Source organism: Planococcus citri, chromosome 2 (assembly GCF_950023065.1).
Source record: "Planococcus citri chromosome 2, ihPlaCitr1.1, whole genome shotgun sequence".
Taxonomy (NCBI): Eukaryota; Metazoa; Arthropoda; class Insecta; order Hemiptera; family Pseudococcidae; genus Planococcus; species Planococcus citri.
This window is the reverse complement of record NC_088678.1, coordinates 10,043,931-10,066,423: the sequence shown is the minus strand read 5'-3', so window position 1 is coordinate 10,066,423 and position 22,493 is coordinate 10,043,931. Positions and strand designations below refer to the sequence as shown.

At 32.9% G+C, this 22,493-nt stretch overlaps 1 protein-coding gene across 2 annotated transcripts in view; it reads left to right on the top strand.

The window, feature by feature from the left end:
- Positions 1-17,466, top strand: part of LOC135834575 (lachesin-like) — a 159,507-nt gene extending 142,041 nt beyond the window's left edge. For both annotated transcript variants that reach the window (XM_065348492.1, XM_065348493.1), the window contains exons 8-10: positions 11,964-12,011; positions 12,108-12,188; positions 17,054-17,466. In XM_065348492.1, coding sequence (XP_065204564.1) covers positions 11,964-12,011; positions 12,108-12,188; positions 17,054-17,187 — 263 coding nt within the window. In that variant the 3' untranslated portion in view covers positions 17,188-17,466. The remainder of the gene's footprint in view (positions 1-11,963; positions 12,012-12,107; positions 12,189-17,053) is intronic.
- Positions 17,467-22,493: the final 5,027 nt, after the last annotated feature.

Here is a 22,493-nt window from a genome sequence, read left to right as displayed (position 1 = left end):
ATTAGATATTATTGGGAGTGCTGGATACAAATATTGACTATTTTTTTTTTGATTCAACAACTGAAATTCTCCCATTGGTTCCTAGAATTACCTGAAAATTGAAAAAAAATGATGTGATATATGATTTTTAGGTTTTTTTGAGAGTGCTGAATACGAATATCGACTCATTTCTCTAGTCGACTCTTCCAGAGGCTTCCACTGATCCTTTAAAATTCCTGAAAGTTGAAGAAACTTCGTGAAATTTGAGTCTATTCGGATTTTGTGTCTCATTGATGGCCCCAACAATTTCCTGAAAATTGAAAACACAGTGTAAAAATGCAAAATCTGGACATTGGTAGGTACTTAGGAATTTTGGCAGGATATTTTTCGAAAATTTCATGATTTTTTTTGAAGGGGGGGAGTTGTCAACAATTTTATTTTCATCATAGGTTTTGAGCCTTTTTTCTTCTTATTTTTCCAAGCAGGGGTGCAACGGCCAAAATTATGATTCCAAACTTATCCGATAAATTTTCCAATTTTTCGAGGCATTCGAGAATTTTCTCAATAATATTTGGCCGTGCTCGGTTTTTTGATTTTTGTTTATGTACTCGCTAAAATTTTGTCTTTTTTTTTCCATTCCTTTTCAATTCGTTGGTTTGTCAATGTACTTTTTCTTATAATTTTTTTATGTACGCGAATTCGCGAAATTCATATAATATCTATTTGTTTCATGTACTTTTCATGTTTTCTTTATAAATGATTTTGTTTAATGACGATTTTTACTTTTCATATCGTCATGTTGGTTACATAAATGGGGGCCCGTCCGGGATGGAAACAAAACGATTTGTTGATTTTTTATCGTCATGTCTGTTACATAAATGGGGGCCCGTCCGGGATGGAAACAAAACGGTTTGTTATTTCGTTTTTTACATATTTTGTTTTTCAACTTTTTAAAAGAAATGTTCGATCAAAAAAATCATTTGGTTGAAATTTTGAACCAAGATCCAAACATCTGTACATATCTACGACTACATTTTCTCCGCGGAGTTTGAGTATGCCGAATGCATCAACCTTTGATACTACGTCACTACCTTCGATTTCTGTCAAATGAGTCTGCATAATTCGCCAAATTCGTTCAATTTTCTGCAATTATCGATGTCGTTTTCTCAGCCTGAACCACCAGCACTTGTGTCAATTGATTGGTAATAATATTTTGCTGTTTTCGTTTATTTCGTTCAGCTCATCACCTCTCACGTCATCACATCATTGTTTTCGTTTGGTATTCAAGTATACATGGTATTTATGGTTCGAAAAAGTACGGTTTTGTAATTTTTATTTATTCACGATGTTTTATTTGATAAATTGTCAATTCATTTTCGCATACTTATAACCAACGATATTACGTAATTAAGTAATTACCTACCTACCTTATGCTATTTTTTTTTGAAAATTGATTGATCAAAGAAAGACATGGAGGAATTCTCAAATAATCCAAAATTGTTCAATTGTCTCCTTACATTAACTAAAACTTTGGTTAGACTCCATAATCACCTAGATTTATTAGAAGGTAAAAAGACCTCTTTTTCGTCTAATTTATTATCTCAAAATAATGAAAAAAGTTATGGTGAGCCTTTCTCTCAATGTTTACCTCAAATACCAGTATCAAATTTTATCGAAACATTTAGAGGTAATTATTATTTGTCTTCAAATAATGCAACCGATAATTAGGTTTCTACGAACTCAACTCAAATTTATGAACAGAGTTACGGAAATTATCTCCATTTTAGCGATACAAAACAGTGTCCTTCTGAAAATAGGGAATTTAATAATTTTATTGAGCCTAAATTTGTATCTTTTTCTCAAGTTTATGAACAAACTTATGGAAATTATCTTGATTTAAGCGATTTAGGTCCAAGAGTTGCTGAATCTAACAAAAATAGAATTTTTGATGAAAATTTGGGATTTTCTAATTTTCACAAAAAACCAGATCACGTAATTATCGATATGTCTTTTATGGATGATTTTTGTGAGGCAAAAGTTTCGAGCAAATCTTTGGAACTTGTGAATGAAAATACAAATAATTTCCAACTTGAAATTTTGAACTCAGACAAAAATCACGCATGTGATTTCACTCATAATTCTTTGAAAACTGAATTTAAAATCATTGATGATTTTCCCAAAGCAGAAAACTCAAATAATTTTTGTCCTGATTTTTCACCAAAGTTTGAAACTCGTGAGATCAAAATATCTGAAAAGGCTCATTCAGTTGAGAATTTTTCGGAGATTGAAAATATTAATATAGTTGAGGTATCTGAACCCTCAATTTTATCTCAAGTTTGTTGTGATTTGGAAAACTATGTTTTCAGTCCAAGTTTTTCTGAGTTTGATTTGTTAACCCTTTCAGTCACAGCGGTCACTGTAGTGGACGCCACTTTGAATGCTTCTAGGTAGACTATAAATTAGCGTACAGTGATGACTGACATATCATTGGAAAGAGGAAAGAAAGGAGAAGCAGAATAACGAAGAAAAACGACTCTATTGTCACAATAATGAATTAGTTGACATGTATGAAAGCATCCAGGTTGGAGAAAACGCCAAAAATGAAATCAGCCAACTTCAAATGTTCATAGCACTTCTATCGGTGACTTTAGGAAGCTGGAAATAATTTTCCCGTATTCTACACGGTTTCCTCTTTCCAGCGATATGCTACATGCCTATGTTTACTTTTGTTATCACTTCAGAGCAAAGTGGAGAAAATATGTCCACCTGAGTGGACGCTGTGACTACAGGATACCCAAAGTGTTACACTCAAAATCTATTTTTGAGGAGTTTTATGTAGTTTTGAGGCGTATATGCTATTTCAATTCAAATATTGATGAATTGTAATGGTTATGGTGATATATCAACATGAAATGTCCCAAAATTATTGTTAAAACCCCCTTACAGATAGTAAAGTGTATGCATTCTGAGATAAAACCTCAGACTCAAAATTATTGAGCAGTGACAAAGATGATATAATTAATGGTCTAGATCACGAGAATGAGAGTGATTATGTGAAATAATCATGGTTCATGAGAAGTGAATGCTTTGTGAACATATGTTATCAGCAAAGTGATTATAATAGAAAAATGTACATGTATAATACAAAAACTCAAGTTCATCTGTGTTCAACTCATGAAAATAATGGTTTTGGTTCATTTTATTTCAAGTGAACATCATTTTTGTTGTTTTAAAACATTAAACGCCGAATAAATCAATAAATCATTTTTCAAAAAAATGAAAAAAGAGCTCCCATAGTCACAGTGTCCACTCCAGTGGACATGCTGTATCTCGGTACATAATTGAGCTAGAGAGTCCGGGAAAAAGCGAAAATGATCAGGATGATGCCCTGAATTCAAATCCATCATGAAAAAATTTTTATATAGCGAATCAAAAATTCATGACTGAAAGGGTTAAAACTAGAAAATGAAATATTTTTTGAGCCAATCATGTTTGAGTCGTCTTCAAATGGTGTTACTAGACCACAAACTTCAAACTTGATAAATTTAGGATCGCAAATTCCAAAAGTTCATGATAAACTAGTTTTAGATGTAACTATAAGTGAGAACTCTCACAAATCCAACGTGTCTGAAGATCTTGAAGTTGAAATCAAACTTATAAATCCTTTTTTCAAACTTGTCAATAATTTTGATACAAAATTTATAATCATCAGTATAACAAAACGTTATTTAAAAATGATTTTTGATAAAACTGGTCTCTCTTATTTTACTGCATTTTCTCATGCAGGGGGCAAGTCTGTATCTTTTGTAAAACCTTTGCAGGATGATAATTTTTGTGGATATAATAAAATGTTCAATGATCAATCGATTTTGAAATTTATTTTGATTTATCTGAAACGCAAAAGGAAAAAATGTTTTTTAGGTCTTTATGGTTCGCTTTCCTCTGTAAATTTATTCGCTCAAACTGCTCAAAGTTATTGATTTTTCTGATCAATTAATTTTTATTCTCGAAATGAAAATGATTAATTTTTTCTGATTTAGTGGCATTTCTATGCACATCTTTCTGATCCAATTTTCCAACTTTCCTATTTTTCTTCCTAGTTTTCCTATTAATCTTTTTGTTTTTCCTTTGTTTTCCTTTCCTACTCTCTGGAATGGGGTGAGGGACTTTTGTCCAAGCCTTACATTCCAGAGAAGGTGGCAGACCATGGTGTAGGCTCGTTGTTTTCCATCTACGCGAGTCTCACGTTGGTGTCACTCTCTTTTCCCTTTCCTTTTTCCAATTTTCCTTGTAATGTCTTTGTTTCTGTTGTTTTTTCTCTTTACTTTATCTTATCTATTACGCAGTTTTGTCAAATGTTTATCCCGTTTTCGTTTTCATAATATTGTTTTATATTTTTTCTGTATTCATAATTTGTGTAATTCAAATGTGATTTAATGATTAATTAATTTTTTATTGTTATTGTTATTTCACAATTTTGCTATTTTCATCTATGGCCAATTCAATTTTCTCTAAGCTTGCTTTGAGAAATTTGAATTAGCCAGGGGGCATATGCAACGGCCAAAATTATGATTCCAAACTTATCCGATAAATTTTCCAATTTTTCGAGGCATTCGAGAATTTTCTCAATAATATTTGGCCGTGCTCGGTTTTTTGATTTTTGTTTATGTACTCGCTAAAATTTTGTCTTTTTTTTTTCCATTCCTTTTCAATTCGTTGGTTTGTCAATGTACTTTTTCTTATAATTTTTTTATGTACGCGAATTCGCGAAATTCATATAATATCTATTTGTTTCATGTACTTTTCATGTTTTCTTTATAAATGATTTTGTTTAATGACGATTTTTACTTTTCATATCGTCATGTTGGTTACAGGGGGTGTAAAAAATACCTTCAAGTACCATTTTTAATCCTTCGTTTTTTGAATTTTCGAGTCGATCCTTTTGTTTTGAAAAACCAAAAATTAATTCTTTGAAAATTGCGGTGAATTCAAATAAAAAGAAAAAAGAAAAACGTTTTCATCCTACTTTTTGGACTTATTTATTTTTTTTGCAAAATCCAATCCTGTTCTTCAAAAAGAACCCATAGCAAAGGAAAAGAATAATATGTTTCTAACAGAGCGATGCAAGCTGAAAAACTTTTATAAAGTTTTTGTAATTTTCCACTTGAAAAGTTCAAAATTATTGAAAAATTGAGGGAAAAATCAAAGTGTGATATTGTGTAAAAAAAGAAAAAAAATTCAGTACTTTTTGCTAAAAAAAAAAAAAGAAAAATGATAAAGAATCAGAACGCTTGAGCAAAAGAAGGAATTTCTGATAAAATCCCAACGAAATTGTGCAAATGAAATTCAATAACTGATGAAAATAATAAGTAAATAGGTACCTATCTACATAGTTCAAAATCCATAGTTTTTCAAATGATTTGTTGCTCACTATCGATTTCAAAATTTTCAGTGTGGACTCATTTTCTTCTGGAGTGACGAGAGTTGATACATTTGTAAAGGACACACTAAAAATATTTACAAAATTTTGGGGACCAATTGAGGGCTTTGGAGGGATTGATCATTGAAAATACAAATATACCTACGTTGGAATTTTTATTCAACGCTCTCAAAAACTTGATTAAGCATGTCACACGATTTTGTCCATTTTCAGGAAATTCGAAGTTCAATATGGGTGCATTGAAAGGGTCAAATCCTGAAAATAAGTCAATTTTGTACTCAGCTCTTTCATTTGACTTTTTTTTTACATTTTGACCAAAATCTTGTGGCTCAAAACCACCTTCTCATTCATGGTTTTACGAATTACATCACGAAAAATTCGTAGTTGTAAATATTATAAATAAGGTATTTCCGCGATTTTTCGAAATTTTCAAATTTCAGCTCCGCAATTTAGCGAAATTTTGATCATTTGATTCTCAAAAAAAAACTTGAATTTGAACTTCTAAAATTTTTGAAAATGTTTTCTCCAAGTTTTAGAAGTCTCTAGCAGTCAGACTCCAAAGTTGGACATGATGATAAATTTCAATTTCCAGGGGGAAAAAACATCCACTTCGAGGATGACAAATTTTCATTTTCCTGAAATAACCTTGAAAGCAAAAAAAATTGATCAATTAAGAAAATAGGTACCATTTAAAGCAAAATTTTTCAATTCCAGAGTATAAAACCTCGTGAAATTCTCCAATTAGTGCCATTCTCTAATATGCATTCCTTCGTGAATTTTTTTCGCACACTTCTACACCATACACTCTAAACAGCTAAAATCCACGTCGATGTGAAAAAAAAACTTGGAAATTAAGGGTACCTAATACCCAACTATAAGTGTATTTTCGCTGACACTTACCCTTTCTTGTTTATTACATCTTGAGAAAAAATTTTAAATAGAAATGTCGTCGTATATCTACATCTTGCGACGCGACGGCATCACATGCGAAAATACCTAATTAAAAATATGAAAAAATTTAATTGCTCGTGCGACCATTAAACGTTCGGTCACGCTATTCGCAATGATTTATGGAGGCTGGATTTTTTCACTTTGAGTAGCTCGTGCCATCGAGCTTTAATGTATTTTTTCACCGTGAAAAATTACAAAAACTCCCTTTTTTTATACCTCTCCCACCATGCATCACCTACGAGTAATTTAGCCTTTGCTAGCTTATAAGACTGCAGACCAGGGAGCCGATTCTAATTCCTTACCTATTTGTTAATTGCTGCAAAAATTTGGGGGGATCAGAGTATATACCTACCTAGATACACTCTGCGCGTATTTTTAAAAAGAATTAAAAACTACCCAGAACGTTGCCTTTCCTGCAGTTTGGTAATTTGTTTAAATACCGGTTTTTCTCATCTTCGCCCTCGTGTCTTCGGTATATGGCCAGCGGGGTAGAACGTTCACGCTAATATAATTTCTCGCAATGTGGAAAATTTTCTTCTTTAACACACGCAGCATCACCTTAGCAGTACCACAATCCACTTAGCGAATTAGTTTTGGTTATATAATGAATGAGCGAGGATATACCACTTTACATACGCGATAAGATGCTACAACGTTTTGGCTTTGTCCTCGAGAAAAAGTTTACTCACGAAATTTTCATTAAAACGGAGAGAAGCCCTGGACTTGGGCGAAACAAGGAGGAGAAAAAGTTATAAAAACGAATTACGAGACCGGTCACTCTTTTATTATTCCAGTTAATGAAATTTTTGCGCGACGAAAAAATTCCATTTTGGAAATCTCTCGTGTGTATGTATGCCCCCCCTCTTGCAGCTCTACTCGTCTCGCTGAGATGGTGTAACAAAAAATAGAGATATTGAAGTAAGTGTACGCGAGGATCAGGGAGTAGATGCTACTCGTCGTAGGTATATCGATACTTACTGAGCGTGCAATTTAGAAATTCTGAGTAACCGCGGTATGGACGCAAGTACCTTGTTGTCAAGATGAAGTGATTTTATGCTCGGTATTTTTCCGTACTCTTAATTAAGCTCCAGTCACAAAAGAATGGATGTTTGGTGAACGAGACGGACTCAAAAGAATGGTAAAATTAAGAGCTGAATTTGGCTAGTGGAGTGGATGGGAGAAGAGTGGAAATTTAAAGAAAAACGTGAGCGAGTAAACTGAAAAAATTCGTGTGATAGGGGCGAATTTTCTGCGGTGGTGAGAAAATTATTGTGAGATGTTGGATAAAAATTTTTGAATGTCATGTTTTCATGCCTGAATCATGAAGATCATATTTTCTGGTTGAACAGCCAATAAAATCAAAATATTTTTGAGTTATGTAGCCCTGAACACTTTTGATTTGGAAAAAAATGTATATTCCACTCCCCTTTTGAATTTTTTTTTAGATTCTGCTCAAAATTGAGAACCCCTGTAGCCCTCAGGAGTGTTCAGATTTCGTTTTGAGAATCAATTTTCTAAAACAATAATTTGAAAGTGTATTTATAATGTACCTAATGCAAGAATTTTTTCAATTTATTAAAAGGTAGCAATCAGCTTCTGAAAATCATCATGAAAAGTCGAGCTTTCACAATACCATAATTTAGTTTTAAATTTCAATGATTGATTTTGAATCTTCAATTGTATTTTCTTTCAAGCCCTATACCTAAAGTAAACAACTCAGCTTCAAGTTGAACCGGTCTCGCGATATCAGCAATCACCTCCTCCCCCAATCGGTGAAGGGGACGGAAATAATGGCGACTATTTTATTAGACTATTGAGAGAAACCTATATAAAAATTGAGCGAAATCGGGGGTTCCTAACTTCATTTTTTGTTCTATTTGATAACTATGTAATTAAAATGTACTGTATTTACGGCAAACTGGTTAGGCAATTTTATTAACACATGTGTATTCAATTCACATGATCGTTGTCTTCTTCCGTGAAAGTTGATAAGAGTGGGAGGATTCATGTTTTTAGTTTGTAAACTCCAATTCTGACCAAAGAGGCTAAAAGGGGCACACTTTTTTGGGGGCCCATGTTAATTCTAAAAGATTCGCCTTGATAGGTCAGATCTGAAAATGTGCAACTGCAGCTGCAACTGAGACGAGGGAAGTATTCCAACCGGTAAAAACATTTCTGAACCCACCACAGCTAAATCAAAACAACATGCAAAAGTACACCTGCAGATTTTTGAAAAACTTTAGGCCAAAAATTGAAAAAAAAATCATAATTTTATTAAGTTTACTGATAAAATTGAAAGCCGTCAAATCGATTAAAAAATTGTTTCGAACTGTTTTGAGTAGTTCTGAAGTCTTCAGCAAATTGTCAAAATTTGAAATTTCCACGAAATTTTACCCAACGAAGTGAAAAAGCTAAAATTTGCATTATACACCAACAATAGCATGCGAGATCGATTAAAGTAGTTTGAAGCCGATTTGAAGCTTCCAGTCGCATTTTGAAGAGCCTCCGATATTCAAAAATAGTTCATCTGTTTTCAAACGAATTGTTTACGTATAAATTGATTTATTTTTCAGTGAATTGTTCGTAATGGTATCAATTCATTTGAGGGAATCATTCATGAACGAATTTGTTAATTTTTTTAAAATTCCATTCGCGTTCGAATAAATTCATTTTTAGCGACTCATTCGCAACCGAATTGATTAATTAATGAATCGATTCGTTCGCCAACGACTGACAAAAAATTATGCGAGTCGTTCTTGAATGACTCACCAAAAAATGAATACATGTATCAATTCGTTCCCAAACGAGTCACTTATAAGAATCAATTCGTTCGCGATTGAATCACTGAAAATTATTCGATCCGTTCGTAAGTGATTCACCAAAAAATGAATGCATTGATTCGTTCTCGAAGGAGCCACTTATACGAATCAATTCGTTCGCGAATGGTTCAATGGAAATTATTCAATTCGTTCGTGAAAGATTCACCAAAAGATAAAGAAATGTATCAATTCGTTCGCGAATGATTCACTGAAAATTATTCAATTCGTTCGTGAATGATTCACCAAAAATTGATTAAATGAATCGAATCACTCGCGAACGAGTCACTTATACGAATCAATTAGTTCGCGAATGATTCACTGAAAATGATTGGATTCGTTCGTGAATGATTCGCCAAAAATTGATTAAATGAATCGATTCACTCGCGAACGAGTCACTTATGCGACTCAATTCGTTCGCGAATGATTCACTGGAAATTATTCGATTCGTTCGTGAATGATTCACCAAAAATTGATTAAATGAATCGATTCACTTGCGAACGAGTCACTTATACGAATCAATTCGTTCGCAAATGATTACCTAAAAATTATTCAGTTCGTTCGTGAATGATTCACCAAGAAATAAATGAATTTTTCAATTAGTTCGCGAATGATTCACTGAAAATGATTGGATTCGTTCGTGAATGATTCACCAAAAATCGATTAAATGAATCGATTCACTCGCGAAGGAGTCACTTATATGAATCAATTCGTTCGCGAATGATTCACTGGAAATTATTCGATTCGTTCGCGAATGATTCACTGAAAATTATTTGATTCGTTCGTGAATGATTCACCAAAAATTGATTAAATGAACCGATTCACTCGCGAACGAGTCACTTATACGAATCAATTCGTTCGCAAATGATTACCTAAAAATTATTCAGTTCGTTCGTGAATGATTCACCAAAAAATAAATGAATTTTTCAATTCGTTCGCGAATGACTCACTGAAAATGATTGGATTCGTTCGTGAATGATTCACCAAAAATCGAGCTATATTGTTAAAAACTTAGGACTTTAATCCCCCTCCGCCAATGTTTTCGTCTACTTATCAGTCTCCCCATCTAAATATGAATGTAAAAATATTTCTATCGCTCTGAGTTACTCGCCTCTTATTAATTCTGCAGTGATTCAACCTTCAGCTACTTTCCATTGAGCTTCTTCCTGATTCATTCGCACTCCCCCCTTCTCCACTTTACTCCATCTCCATACCACGAATTTCGATAAAATTCAATGACTACATAGCCTATTATTTATCTCATTCTATCTTTTTCTCCACCAAAAAAAAAAAAAAAAAAAAAAAACTAGGTCAATCTCAATAGCCGATTTACACTCCCCTTGACGTAAATTCGGCTAAAAAGCTTGTTGATGAAATTCGTTTGCCATCGTGCCATCAGATTTTTATACAACTACCTACACTACCTGCTATAGTATACGAGTATGTACATAGAATATAGCAAAATACGAGCTTACAAGAGATTCGTGTTATGTTTATCGCCAAGGTACTAAGAGAAGATGGAAGCAGGAGCGAGGTGGTAGATAACTGAGACGTGGCAAAAGTTATTTTTATAAGTATCCATTTATACAACTCCAATATTTTATAGTAAATGTTCAACATAGATACCTCGTTTTATAGGCTTTATCTTATTTTCGCAAGTAAAAGGCAACAGTGCAGTGCTCGTCGGAGGGCAAGGGCACTCGATGGCGCGAAAAAAATAAGCAGACGATACCGGGTGGAATCATAAACGTACACGTATGACTTGTGTTTGAGCAGGATAAACCCTAAACCTGCGCGATTAAGAATCTAGACAATTTTTACAATTTAGAATGCTGAAATCTCGAGAGCTCTTGCTGTCAAAAGTATCTACCATAATAATCTTATAACACACAGACACACACTAGAGAAAGAATCAACAGCACGCAACGTTTAAATGGGAAATTATTATTACTAAAAGACATTTTCAAATCAGTGCGGAGGTGTTGTTTTTTTTTCGCTAGTGAGATTGCATCCCTCTCTTTTTCTGCTGTGGTTCAGTTCGCGTTTTTTATAATATTTAGAACATAGAAAACGTCCCTGCTTTTGTTTCTCTCGCGACGATTTCTGTCAATAGAACTTGTCTGTGTCACGTGTACGTGTGTATCTGTTCGACATGTAGCAATTTTTAGGTCAAAAGAGCTGAAGAGGTGACATCATCGTGATGAAAATTATCGTACAAGCCAACGCAACGCAAGCGAATTGGTAACATCATTAACGCGCGCCCGATTACACTTTATACTTCTCCGCAACGTCGTCGTTTTTTTTTTCTTCATTAATTTTTTTTCACCCCACAAAGAGAAATTTTCATTGCCAACGTTAAATCGAATAAACCCAACGACGATTTAAATATTGTAAAAGAGTTTTTACACGCCTAAAAAAAAAGTGAAGGAGAGAAAAAATTGACATGAAAAAAAAAGACAGCGAGTGGAAAAATTAACCTAACCTGTATTTTTGCTATAATGAGAATCTAGACGATAATGCAGTTTGTATACAGCTTTGTGAGAGATTGAGCGAAGAACGGGGGGGAAAGGATGGTATGATTAAAGAATCTTGTTTTTCTTTTTTCTCGAGTTTACTTGACAGGAAAAAATGGTAAATGTTGCGAGAGTGTCGCGCGAGAAAACTTTCCAAAAGATTTGTTAATTATGGAAAATTATTTATCTTAAGATTCTTCGTAGTTTTTTTTTACAGTACTAATTTTATTCTTTTGTTTTTTGCGATTTTTTCTTTGTTTGCAGCTATCGAGTACAAAGGTCAAATATCCACTATAAAGCCACGAATCAGATGTGAGTATTTTTTTTTTAACTTCGCTGAAGACTTGGGGTGGAATTGATGAATTTGTTCGTTAATTTATGTGTTTATTTTATTATTATTTTTTTCAGTCAATAACCGAAAACATAGCGCGAGGAGAGGTTCCAAAGACTTTAAGAACAGTACGAGATCGAATAACACGACACTGATTGGTATGTACCGAGTCCAAAAAGTGAATTGATTTTCGTAAAAATAAGTATACAGATTGTTCAAATGATTTGAAGAGTCTTACTGGGTCATTTAATACGATTTTTTCAAGCTTCACCCATAAAAATTCCAACAAGGGGGAACATTATTTTGAAATATATGTGTAGAGAACCATCCTCAGTAACACACTGAAAGTCTCCCCTCCCCCAGATGCTAAGTGTCGTTCAAAAGAGCCTAAGAGGGAATGAGAATTTTTCAAAATAGACGTTTCGAGCTTTTCTCTAAAAACATATCTCCTGCGAGAAAATGGACATAAGCAAACAAAATTATACAAAAAGAGGTCCATCACACAAAACGAAAATTATTTCTACAGGTTCAGATCTAAAATTTTTTCATGCGATGTTTGAAATTCATAAATATTTGAATCATTAAATTGAATTCGAAGCTGTTATGAGCTTTTCTAAATCTTTCAGAAAATGTTGGAATTTTTTAGTTTTTGAACGAAGCTATGGATTTGAACTGAGTACTTACATGAAAAATTGAATTTCAGTTTAAAAAAGTGCTGCATTTAATCCGGAAATTTTTCATCAAGTATAGAACTTTTTCCAAAATTTAAGAATTCGAAAATCCACTTTTGAGGTATATCAATCAACCTATGCTCAATTTCAAATTTCCATCTCAATTTGTTCAAAATTTTATTTGAGTGTGGAAAATAAACCGAGTTAAGATTTTTTTATTGGGTTTTTGGAAATTGAAAATGGGTCATTCCATGTCAACTCAACGAACGTTTCTGAGTCATGTCTTTCGGTTTCGCTCAAATATGTTTCACAATCCCCCTCAAGAGGCGGGTGCGGGGGCTTCCATTATTTTCACATTGTCTCGAGATACTCAACTTCAGCAGCGCATTCCTCCAAAACTATGATACTTTGATCAAAACTGATTTCACAGTTCAAAAGGGTATTCAATTTTGAACTTTTTAAGCATTTTGAAATTTTCAAAATTCGAAAGTTGAACTTTCAAAATGGCGCTGTAAGTGAAAGCTACCATTTAAAATTCTGAAAAATCCATGGATGCACCTTTTGATGCTTTTTCAAAAAAATTTAAGTTTCGAGATGGGATCTCTCTTAATGGAAGGGGAGCACCTCCACCCCCAAATTTAGGACGCTCTTTCGAGTTTTATGTATCAGGTTCAAAATTCAGAACTAATCAAAATAAATTTCAGTCAAAAAACTGGACTTTTTGGACATTTTGGGAGAAAGGGAGGCCTGTTTGGAGTCGAAAAAGTAAGGCTTTAATTTGAAAACTTTTCTTACGACTTTTGGGAATGAATTTTGATGACTTCGAGTAAAACTTCTCTACAATTTTGTTAAAAGTACCTAAGATTTTTTGGAGACTTAGGCGAAAAAGTGGAACTATTTGGAGAATTTGACAATAAAAGTGCAATTTTCTGGGAATTTTGACTAAAAACTGGAATTTTTTGGAAACTTTAGGTAAGACTACTTGAGAATTTTGGCCAATATGGCGAAAGAATATACCTAATTCTTTGAAGATTTTGCAAAAAGTAGAGGTTTCCTAAAAAAAAGTAGGTTTTGTTTTGCCAGTTTTGCCAAAAAAATAGGACTTTTTTGGAGACTTTGAGAAAACCGTAGATTTTTTGAGAATTTTGACAGAAAAATGAGTTTTTTTGGGAATTTAAGCAGTACATAGTAAGATTTTTTGGAAATTTTCAAAATTTTGACACTGTTGAAAACTTTGAGGATTTTTCTGAAATTTGGCAAAAAAATACAAAGTAGGACGTTTAGTGGAATTCGTGTAGGTACATAATGATTAAGAGTAGGTACAGTTCTTTTTGGGAAATTTCAATAAAGAAAGAGGACTTTTTTGCGATTTTTGAAAAAAGGAGTAGCTTTTTGATAATTTTGAAAAAAAGGTACCTAAGACTTTTTAAGAATTTTGTTAAAGAAATGGACGTTTGGAATAATTTTGTCTAAAGAGTGATATTTTTCGGAAATTTTCTGAAAAATTATGAATTTTTGACTATTTGAGAAAGCAGGTAAAACTTTTTGAAAATTTTGACAGAAGTAAGATTTTTTGATAAATTTTGGTAAGACTTTTAGAGGACCATGGCCAAATAGAGAGTACTTTTAGGGGATTTGGGCAAAAATTTGGATTTTTTGGAGTTCTTGTGCAACAAAGTTGGAGAATTTTGGCATAAAGTGAAAGGAACTTCTTGACAATTTTTACGAAAAAGTAGGACTTTAAGGCAATTTTGAAAAAAATATGAGTTCTTGGGGATTTTGGTAAAAAAGTAGATAGGTCTTTTTGCCAGTTTTGGAAAAAAGCGAGATTTTTTCGTGACGTTGACTTACGAGAAGATTTCATAGAAACTTTGGAAGGCAGCTTCTGACCGATTTGGGTATGATTTTATGGCAATTTTGGCCAAGGAAGAAGGACTTTTTTGAAAATGTTAACAAAAAACTAAAATTTGTACCACGTGAATCCCGTCAAATATTCCCATAGTTACCCCCCCCCCCCCCCCACAAAAAATCAAGTCCTCGAGATGTCCGCTGATTTTGAAAATATTCTAAATAGGTAGGAGATTTGTTTGATATTTTTTTCCATGAAGGTACATAATTAAGATTCAGTGGCGTATCCAGAACTTTACCAAGGAGGGGGCAAAACCAGATTTTTGGCATGAAAAGCAAAAATTTGGGCCAATTTTTTGGAAAAATTGGTTCAAAAAACGAAAAAACGCCCATTTTTGTACGTTTGATTTTAAATTTTCAATCGCAGGGGAACACAATTGCCTCAACCTCCCTCCTTGGATACGCCACTGATACGATTTCATGATATTCTTCTTTCAGTCCACCCCTCTCCGCTCCTTTATCATTTTATTGAAAAGAACGAGAGAACTTTCAAAACAATTTCATGAGCGGGACTTCTTAAGAATTTTAAGGGTACCTTAGAAACTTTTTAAAAAACGAAAAAAAAAAACATTACGTATTACACAATTTTGGCAATTTTGACCAAAAGTTGGACTTGCTGACAGTTTTATGGATCCTGTTCCCATCATAGATATTTCTCTAAAAATCTGAATATATACCTATATTCACAATTTTAGAACTTTTTTTCTTTATCACAACATGATTAATCACATAAACTCGAGTCAAAAAATGAAGTTGATACTCGATAGGTATATTTGATAGTTGAATTTTTTAATGAAAAAAAAAAGTGTTTTTCAGGATAAATAACACGAAACAATATTTACATCATGTATGTACTTAATTAGATTTTAATTTCATTATCATTATAGTCCGGCATATGACAATAGGAGTAATTGCACCCCCATGCCGATCCTCCGGGACAACTTTTTTCTTAAAAGGGACATCCTAAGGAACATTTTGAAGCAAACTTGCCCAAAAAAAAGTTGGCCTTACTTACAAAATGGCGGCCATTTTGATTGACAGGTCAGCCGAAATCGCAGATTTTGCGTTTAAACATAGGACTTGCACGAAATTTTTCAAATCTTACAAAGGTAGATCGAAAGATCATGCAAAAATTTATCACCTGTCAAAATTTCAAGTGCTAAAGTAGGCCAAAAATGAGGGAAAAAATCAAAATTTTACCAAATTGACCAAGAAAGCTGAAATTTGGGATATACTCTATTTTCGACATGCCAAATCGATTGGAAACGATTTCAACCCGTTTTGAGCAGTTCTGGAGCCTCCAGCAGATTTTTAAAACTCGAAATTCCCACAAAATTTCATCAAAATGGAGATGGAAAGCTGAAATTTACTTCGCAGAACATGGTTGGTTTCAAATGGTTTTGAAGCTTCCAGCTACTTTCAGGAAATTTCAATTTTCCGAAAAAAAACACCATATGACCTTTCAAAAAGTCGCTGGAGGCTCCAAAACGACTTGAAATCCACCAGCAGTCAACTTCGTAGCGTATTCAAATTAGTTTGCAGAATGAATTTCGACTCTCCATCTCAGTTTGATGAAATTTTGGGGAAATTTCAAGTTTCAAAAAATCTACTAGAGGCTCCAGTAATTTTCAAAAAAGTCGCTGGAGGCTCTAAAATGACTTGAACCCACTTATAATCATCTTCAGAGGGTGATAAAATTGGAGTGTAGAGTAAATTTCAACTTTTCATCTCCATCCGATGAAATTTTGAAGAAATTTCAAGTTTCAAAAACCTGCTGGAGGCTTCAGGAATTTTCAAAAAGTCGCTGGAAGCTCCAAAACGAATTGAAATTTACCTGCAGTACTTCGTAGCGTATTGAAATTAGTTTTTAGAATAAATTTCAGCTTTACAGCTCCAATTTGATGGAATTTTGTGGGAATTTCGAGTTTTAAAAATCTGCTGGAGACTCCAGAACTGCTCAAAACGGGTTAAAACCGTTTCCAATCGATTTGGCATGTCGAAAATAGGGTATATCCCAAATTTCATCTTTCTTGGTCAATTTGGTAAAATTTTGGTTTTTTCCCTCATTTTTGGCCTAAATTGGATTTTCAATAATTCACCAAAAATCGAAAAACGCACTTTACCTCTTGAAATTTTGACAGGTGATGAATTTTTGCATGATCTTTTGATCTACCTTTGTAAAGTTTGAAAAATTTCGTGCAAGTCCTAGTTGAAATGCAAACTCTGCGCTTTTGGCTGACCTGTCAATTAAAATGGCCGCCATTTTGTGAATAAGGCCAACTTTTTTCTGGGCAAGTTTGCTTCAAAATGTTCCTTTTGAGGAAAAAGTTGTCCCGGAGGATCGGCGGGGGGGGTGCAATTACTCCTATTGTCATATGCCGGACTATTAACCTTTTACTTTCACCTTCCCAATAATTAATTTCAATTCTAATTTTCAATTACAGATTACGATTCGAACGAATTCGGAGACTCGGACGAAGAATACAACGATATATCAGATTCGGCGTCTCTTCCTGTAAAAACAATTCCTTATTTTCTAATTATTTTCGCAACATACTATAAATTAACAGCTGTATGAAAAACAAAAAAATCTTCGAATTCAACTCATTTTTGTACTTAAAAATTACGAATACTATGCTACCTCGTGTAAATAAATGTAAATATGATTTATGTAGGTGAAACTTGTATGTACATTGTTGATGGGAAATTTTCTATAAAAATAAGTCTGACTTTTATATAGTAAATTTACATTTATCTAGTCTTTGTTTAGAAAATTGTTTATATGAATAAGCGTCATCGCATTGCCTATTTGAATTCTCTGTTTGAAAGCAATTGAAAATACATGTTTTTTTTTTTTTCTAATTTTTTTCTGTTTGAGTAGGTTATAGAATTTTACTGGTTGACCACAAATTAATTTTTTGGAAACAAATGTGGTCAATTAATTATTTCAGCGATGGTGATAGAAATGTTTCCACTTCATGAAGCGTGATAGATAATTTGACACCGTGTATCTAATTGAAAAGGCTTTTTAAAACTAAATCTTGATAAGCTATCATTTTAATGGGCCCATAAAAAATTACAAAATCAAATCTCATCTTATCATCATTCATTCATGGTACATCAGGAGACCTAGTTTCATAATATTAAGTAGGTAACTTTGCCTACTTTGAATGTAAAATAGGTGGCGTAAGAGATGAAAAAGAAAAAGTGGTGAGACTTTTCAAAATTATCTAAGAAATTGATTGAAGCTCGAGGGACAAAAAATTGATTCAAACATGATCAGAATAAATCTAGGAGACACTCAGAGGGTCAAATTTAAAAAAATTCAAATTTTTAAACTCAACGAACTGGATTCGATTTTATCTTTGTGGTCTTTTTATAGTTTAGATAGGTCCCTGTATTTTTGAAATAAACCTGTGTCAACAATCAACCCTGCCAAGCTGAGATTAAAAACACAATCAATTTTCTGTTTCGATCAAATTGCGTATTACATAATATCTAATTACAACTCTCTGGTACATTTAAAATTCGGCTAATTTGATTTAAAATATTAATAAACGTTTCAATATTAATAATCAGCTTTTCATTCGTAATAAAAGTTATTTATCATTTTGTCTTGTGAAATCTAATCAGATAAATTTGCCAAAAACAGATTCACGTTATTCAAACAATCGTGAGTTGATCTTTGCGTTTTATACGACTCGGAATATGAATTCGGTGCTTCAAAACGAAACTAAAATATTTAAGAAACCATTTCCAGATCCATAATTTGATCGCGAAATTCAATGTTCGTGTCTTATTTTCTATCTTTCTTCATCACAAAACAATGGGTTCGTAACCACCTCATTTCACTAATCGAAAAAAAAATGAACCATATTCTATTTTTTCTTCCATTAATTCCTCAAAGCATATTACTAGCTCAGAGAAGTTGGCACGATAAACTACTGCGTGGAAATTACGACATCCTTATTACAGAAAGACCCAACAGTATTTTTCCATCTATACCAAACTATAACAAAAATCTCTCCGGGCAAGGTTTCGGACCACAATATCCAGTGATAGTTTCACGCCATCATATAATACCATTCCATGTCCTACGCGATTTTTACAACAACTTAATCATACGAGGAGAGGCTTTTCGTCTGCAAGCATTTTTGAAAATGCTCGCGTCCAGATTTTCTCATTATTATCACGATGCGACAGGTAGAAACATCCATTCGAATGGAAACATTATCTCAAACGTGGAAAGTTTCATTTTCAGCTTATTCTACGGGTCGGTGAGTCAAGACAAGGATGCAAACTCACCCCCATGTTTCGAAATTTTTGAGTCATTTTATATCTTTCAACCTGGAAATATGTTTACCGGTCCTGTCAATAGGAGTGATGATCCGAAGCAAAATTTTGAACAAAATGCTGCCTCGATTGTGGGAGATAAACGTTTTGAAACTCTGAAACGAGTTAATGATTTGATGATCGCTTATAATAAAAAACAAACGGTGGATTTTGCTGAATTATCTGATGGTTTGAAAGTTATCTTTAATTATAAAATGCCCGAGTCGTTAAGAGCATCGGATTGGGTTGATAATGGTAACGGGACGTATAGAATAAGAAAATCGTCGAAATATTCTGTGCTACCGACTGGATCTCTCAATCATTCTGATGGTAGTTGTAATCTTCCTGGTAATGAGCAATCGCATGTCTTTGACTATTTGGAATTAAGGATGTTTAAAGTGATGATATCTAAATTTGGGAAACTTTTCAAAGCACAGAATTGATATTGAATGTGGCAATGATTTTCTTACAATGATTGATCATATGATATGAGATATGATGATTGAAGATTTGGAGTTCTTCAATTAGTGAAAAGATGAAGAATTATTCACTCTGATCTAAAGTTTCAAGAAAGAAATTCTGAATGTAATCTGATCAGGAATATCAGCCATCTGGATTTCTCTCCAGCAGAAGTAGATGTGCTAGTCATTTGAAGATAATGAAGACACGAGTAAGTGTAGGTTAGAAAGCATGTACGTTGGGTGCATAATTCATCTAAATTGTGACTTCGCACCTTGGCGATGAGTTGATGGTAGATGATCGCTGTTTTATAATAGGTTTGATTATTTGCCTGTGATTAAAATCACCATTAAATAATACAACACCTCAAATAAACTGTCTTCACACGTAAAAATTAAAACATTTTTTCATACCTACAGTATTTTTTAGACCGATCATCTCTACAAATAGACGAAAGCTCTCCATTCATACCAGACACCCCCTCCCCAAAATGGAAAAATTCATCACCATAGTCAAGAAACGTAACCTAACGAAATGAAGTTGGATGCTTTTTGTTAAGAGAAAAATAAAATGTGTCCATTTGTTGATTTGAATTACAAATGTCCTAAAATCACCTTCAATTGATTTAGAACGTTCGAAATAATATGACTGAAGGGTCATTCTACGTCAATTCGACCAAGAAGTAATCAAGGGGGGGGGTCAGCGAATTTTTCTGACTTTTCCTTGCGGAGAGATCTTTTCAAGGGATGATCAATGACGCAAATCGCAGCCCTCTACCCCTTTTTCAAAAGCTGATAGGGGGTGTCAAAGTTTTCAGTGAACCTAAAATATCATCCATTTCAGCAGTGAATTACTCGATAACCGCGATACCTACCAAAATGGAACTTTTTCCAATAGTTTGGTGATATCATAAAAATCAGTGTTGCCACTTTTTTTCATACGAAAAATTAGCTCGAAAAGTTTCAAAACGTAGTTTTCATATAGTTCCAACTCCCAAAAATTCCGAAAAAAAAATATTACAGACAAATTTTCATGCTGAACAACATATTAAAAAATTGGGAAGGCATTATTTCGTAAAGTCAATTTAAAAAATTGAAAGTTTGCGAAAAAAATGCAATCTTTCTATTTAAAACATGAAAAAAAGTTTTGATTGGTGAAGTTGACTCATTTGAACCCTAATTTTATGTAGGTATCCGTTGAAAAAGTTGAAAAAACCCTTTCACTCGATGAAATGAACCCATCACAAAAAAAATCAAAATTCAAAAAAATTCAATTTCCAATTCTAAACATCTGTCTTATTTTGACCTCTTTCTGACGTATTTCATGAAAATGTTTATAAAAATCACACTCACAGCAAAAAAATTTAAATTCATTCATTTTTTGAATTTTTTCGACCTTTGATTTTTTTGTGACGAGTTCATTTTATCGAGTTAAACGGGTCAACTTCACCAGTCAAAACTTGTTTTCATGTTTTAAATCAAAAAATCAAAATTTTTTTGCAAAGTTTCAATTTTTTTAAATCAACTTTACGAAATAATGCTATCTCAATTTTTTAATATGTTGTTCTACATGAAAAGTTTTCTATAATGTATTTTTTTTAGCTTCGTCTTGAAACTTTTCGAGCTAATTTTTCGTACGAAAAAAACTGGCAACATTGATTTTTAGGATATCACCAAAAAGCCTTTCAAAACCGTTAACTATTGGAAAAAGTTCCATTTTGGTAGGTTATATCGCGATTATCGAGTAATCTACTGCTAAAATAGATGATATTTCAAGTTCGCTGAAAACTTTGACACCCCCTAGCAGCTTTTAAAAAAGGTCTAGAGAGCTGCGATTTGCGCAATTTATCATATACCTTCGGAAGGTCTTTTCCACAAGAAAAATTTTAAAAAAAAATCACCACTTCTTGGTCGCGAATTGACCTAGAATAGTCCTACAGTTCAACTTTCCATCTTATATTTTATCAAATTTTGATATTTTTTGTAAAAAAATGTACTTACTTATTCAAGGTTACCTATCAACCTATTCAAGTTTTCAAAAGTTCTCCAAAAATTGAAAAATGAAATTCAGCGCTTGAAAGACCTCATGTACGTGTAGTAGGTATTTTTGAATGTTTTTTCCTATTTCTTTCATTCAGTTTAGAATGTATTTCTGCTTGTTGGGACACTTTTATTCTGGCAAACATAGGTCTGAAATTACCAATGAGGGTACAAAATCAATAAAAATTGTATGAAGATGAAAATTATGCCTACTCCTTAAAATTGAAAAATGCAAAAAATTCGACTTCAAAGTTGAAATTGTTGCCTATCACGAGTCACATGTAGGAGGATTCGTTGACTTGAACATAGTGATATGTAGATTACGAATATATTGATTCTGACCTGTAGTAGACTTGTGTATTTTAAATGAGCCTGATAATCCTGAAAACTCCATTGGTGATTTCTTTGATTACTCAAAAAGAAAAATGCCCTCTCCCCTCCCTTCAAAAAATCAGAATTTCAGAAAAAAAAAATAAAAATGATGTTGTACTTTATGTAATTTTTAGCATTTTTTTATTCCAATTTCATAGGTAATATTTAATCAATTTTTTCGGTAATGTTTCAAAACTCGAGAAATTTTTACGAAATTTTTCTAAAATATTTTAATAAATTTTAACGTTGTTTTATGCAATTTTTGCTAAATGTACCAAATTTTTGTGTATATTTTTAAAAAACGTCTAGTCATTTTTTTAGTCATTTTTACAGTTTTTCTGGAATAATTTTTGTTATTTTTGGAAAATTCCATCCAATTTTTATAATAGGTATTTGATCGAATTGAAACTTTCTTCATTCAATTCGTGAAAATGAGTTCTTTTAAATAGAACAGTGATTCGTGATCTGTGATCCGTGATTCGAATCACATCCGGAACTCGAAAGTTGAAAAAACAAAACAAAACAAAACGAAACGAAAAGTTTAATAAATATTTTTTTTTTTCAAAATATCTTGATACCTTTGATTTCACGTTATGAACTCTGTTTCATAAAAATCTCAATCAATTGATGGACCACGCTGATGAGTAGATCTAGTCAAAAAAATAAGAACAATTCTATTAGA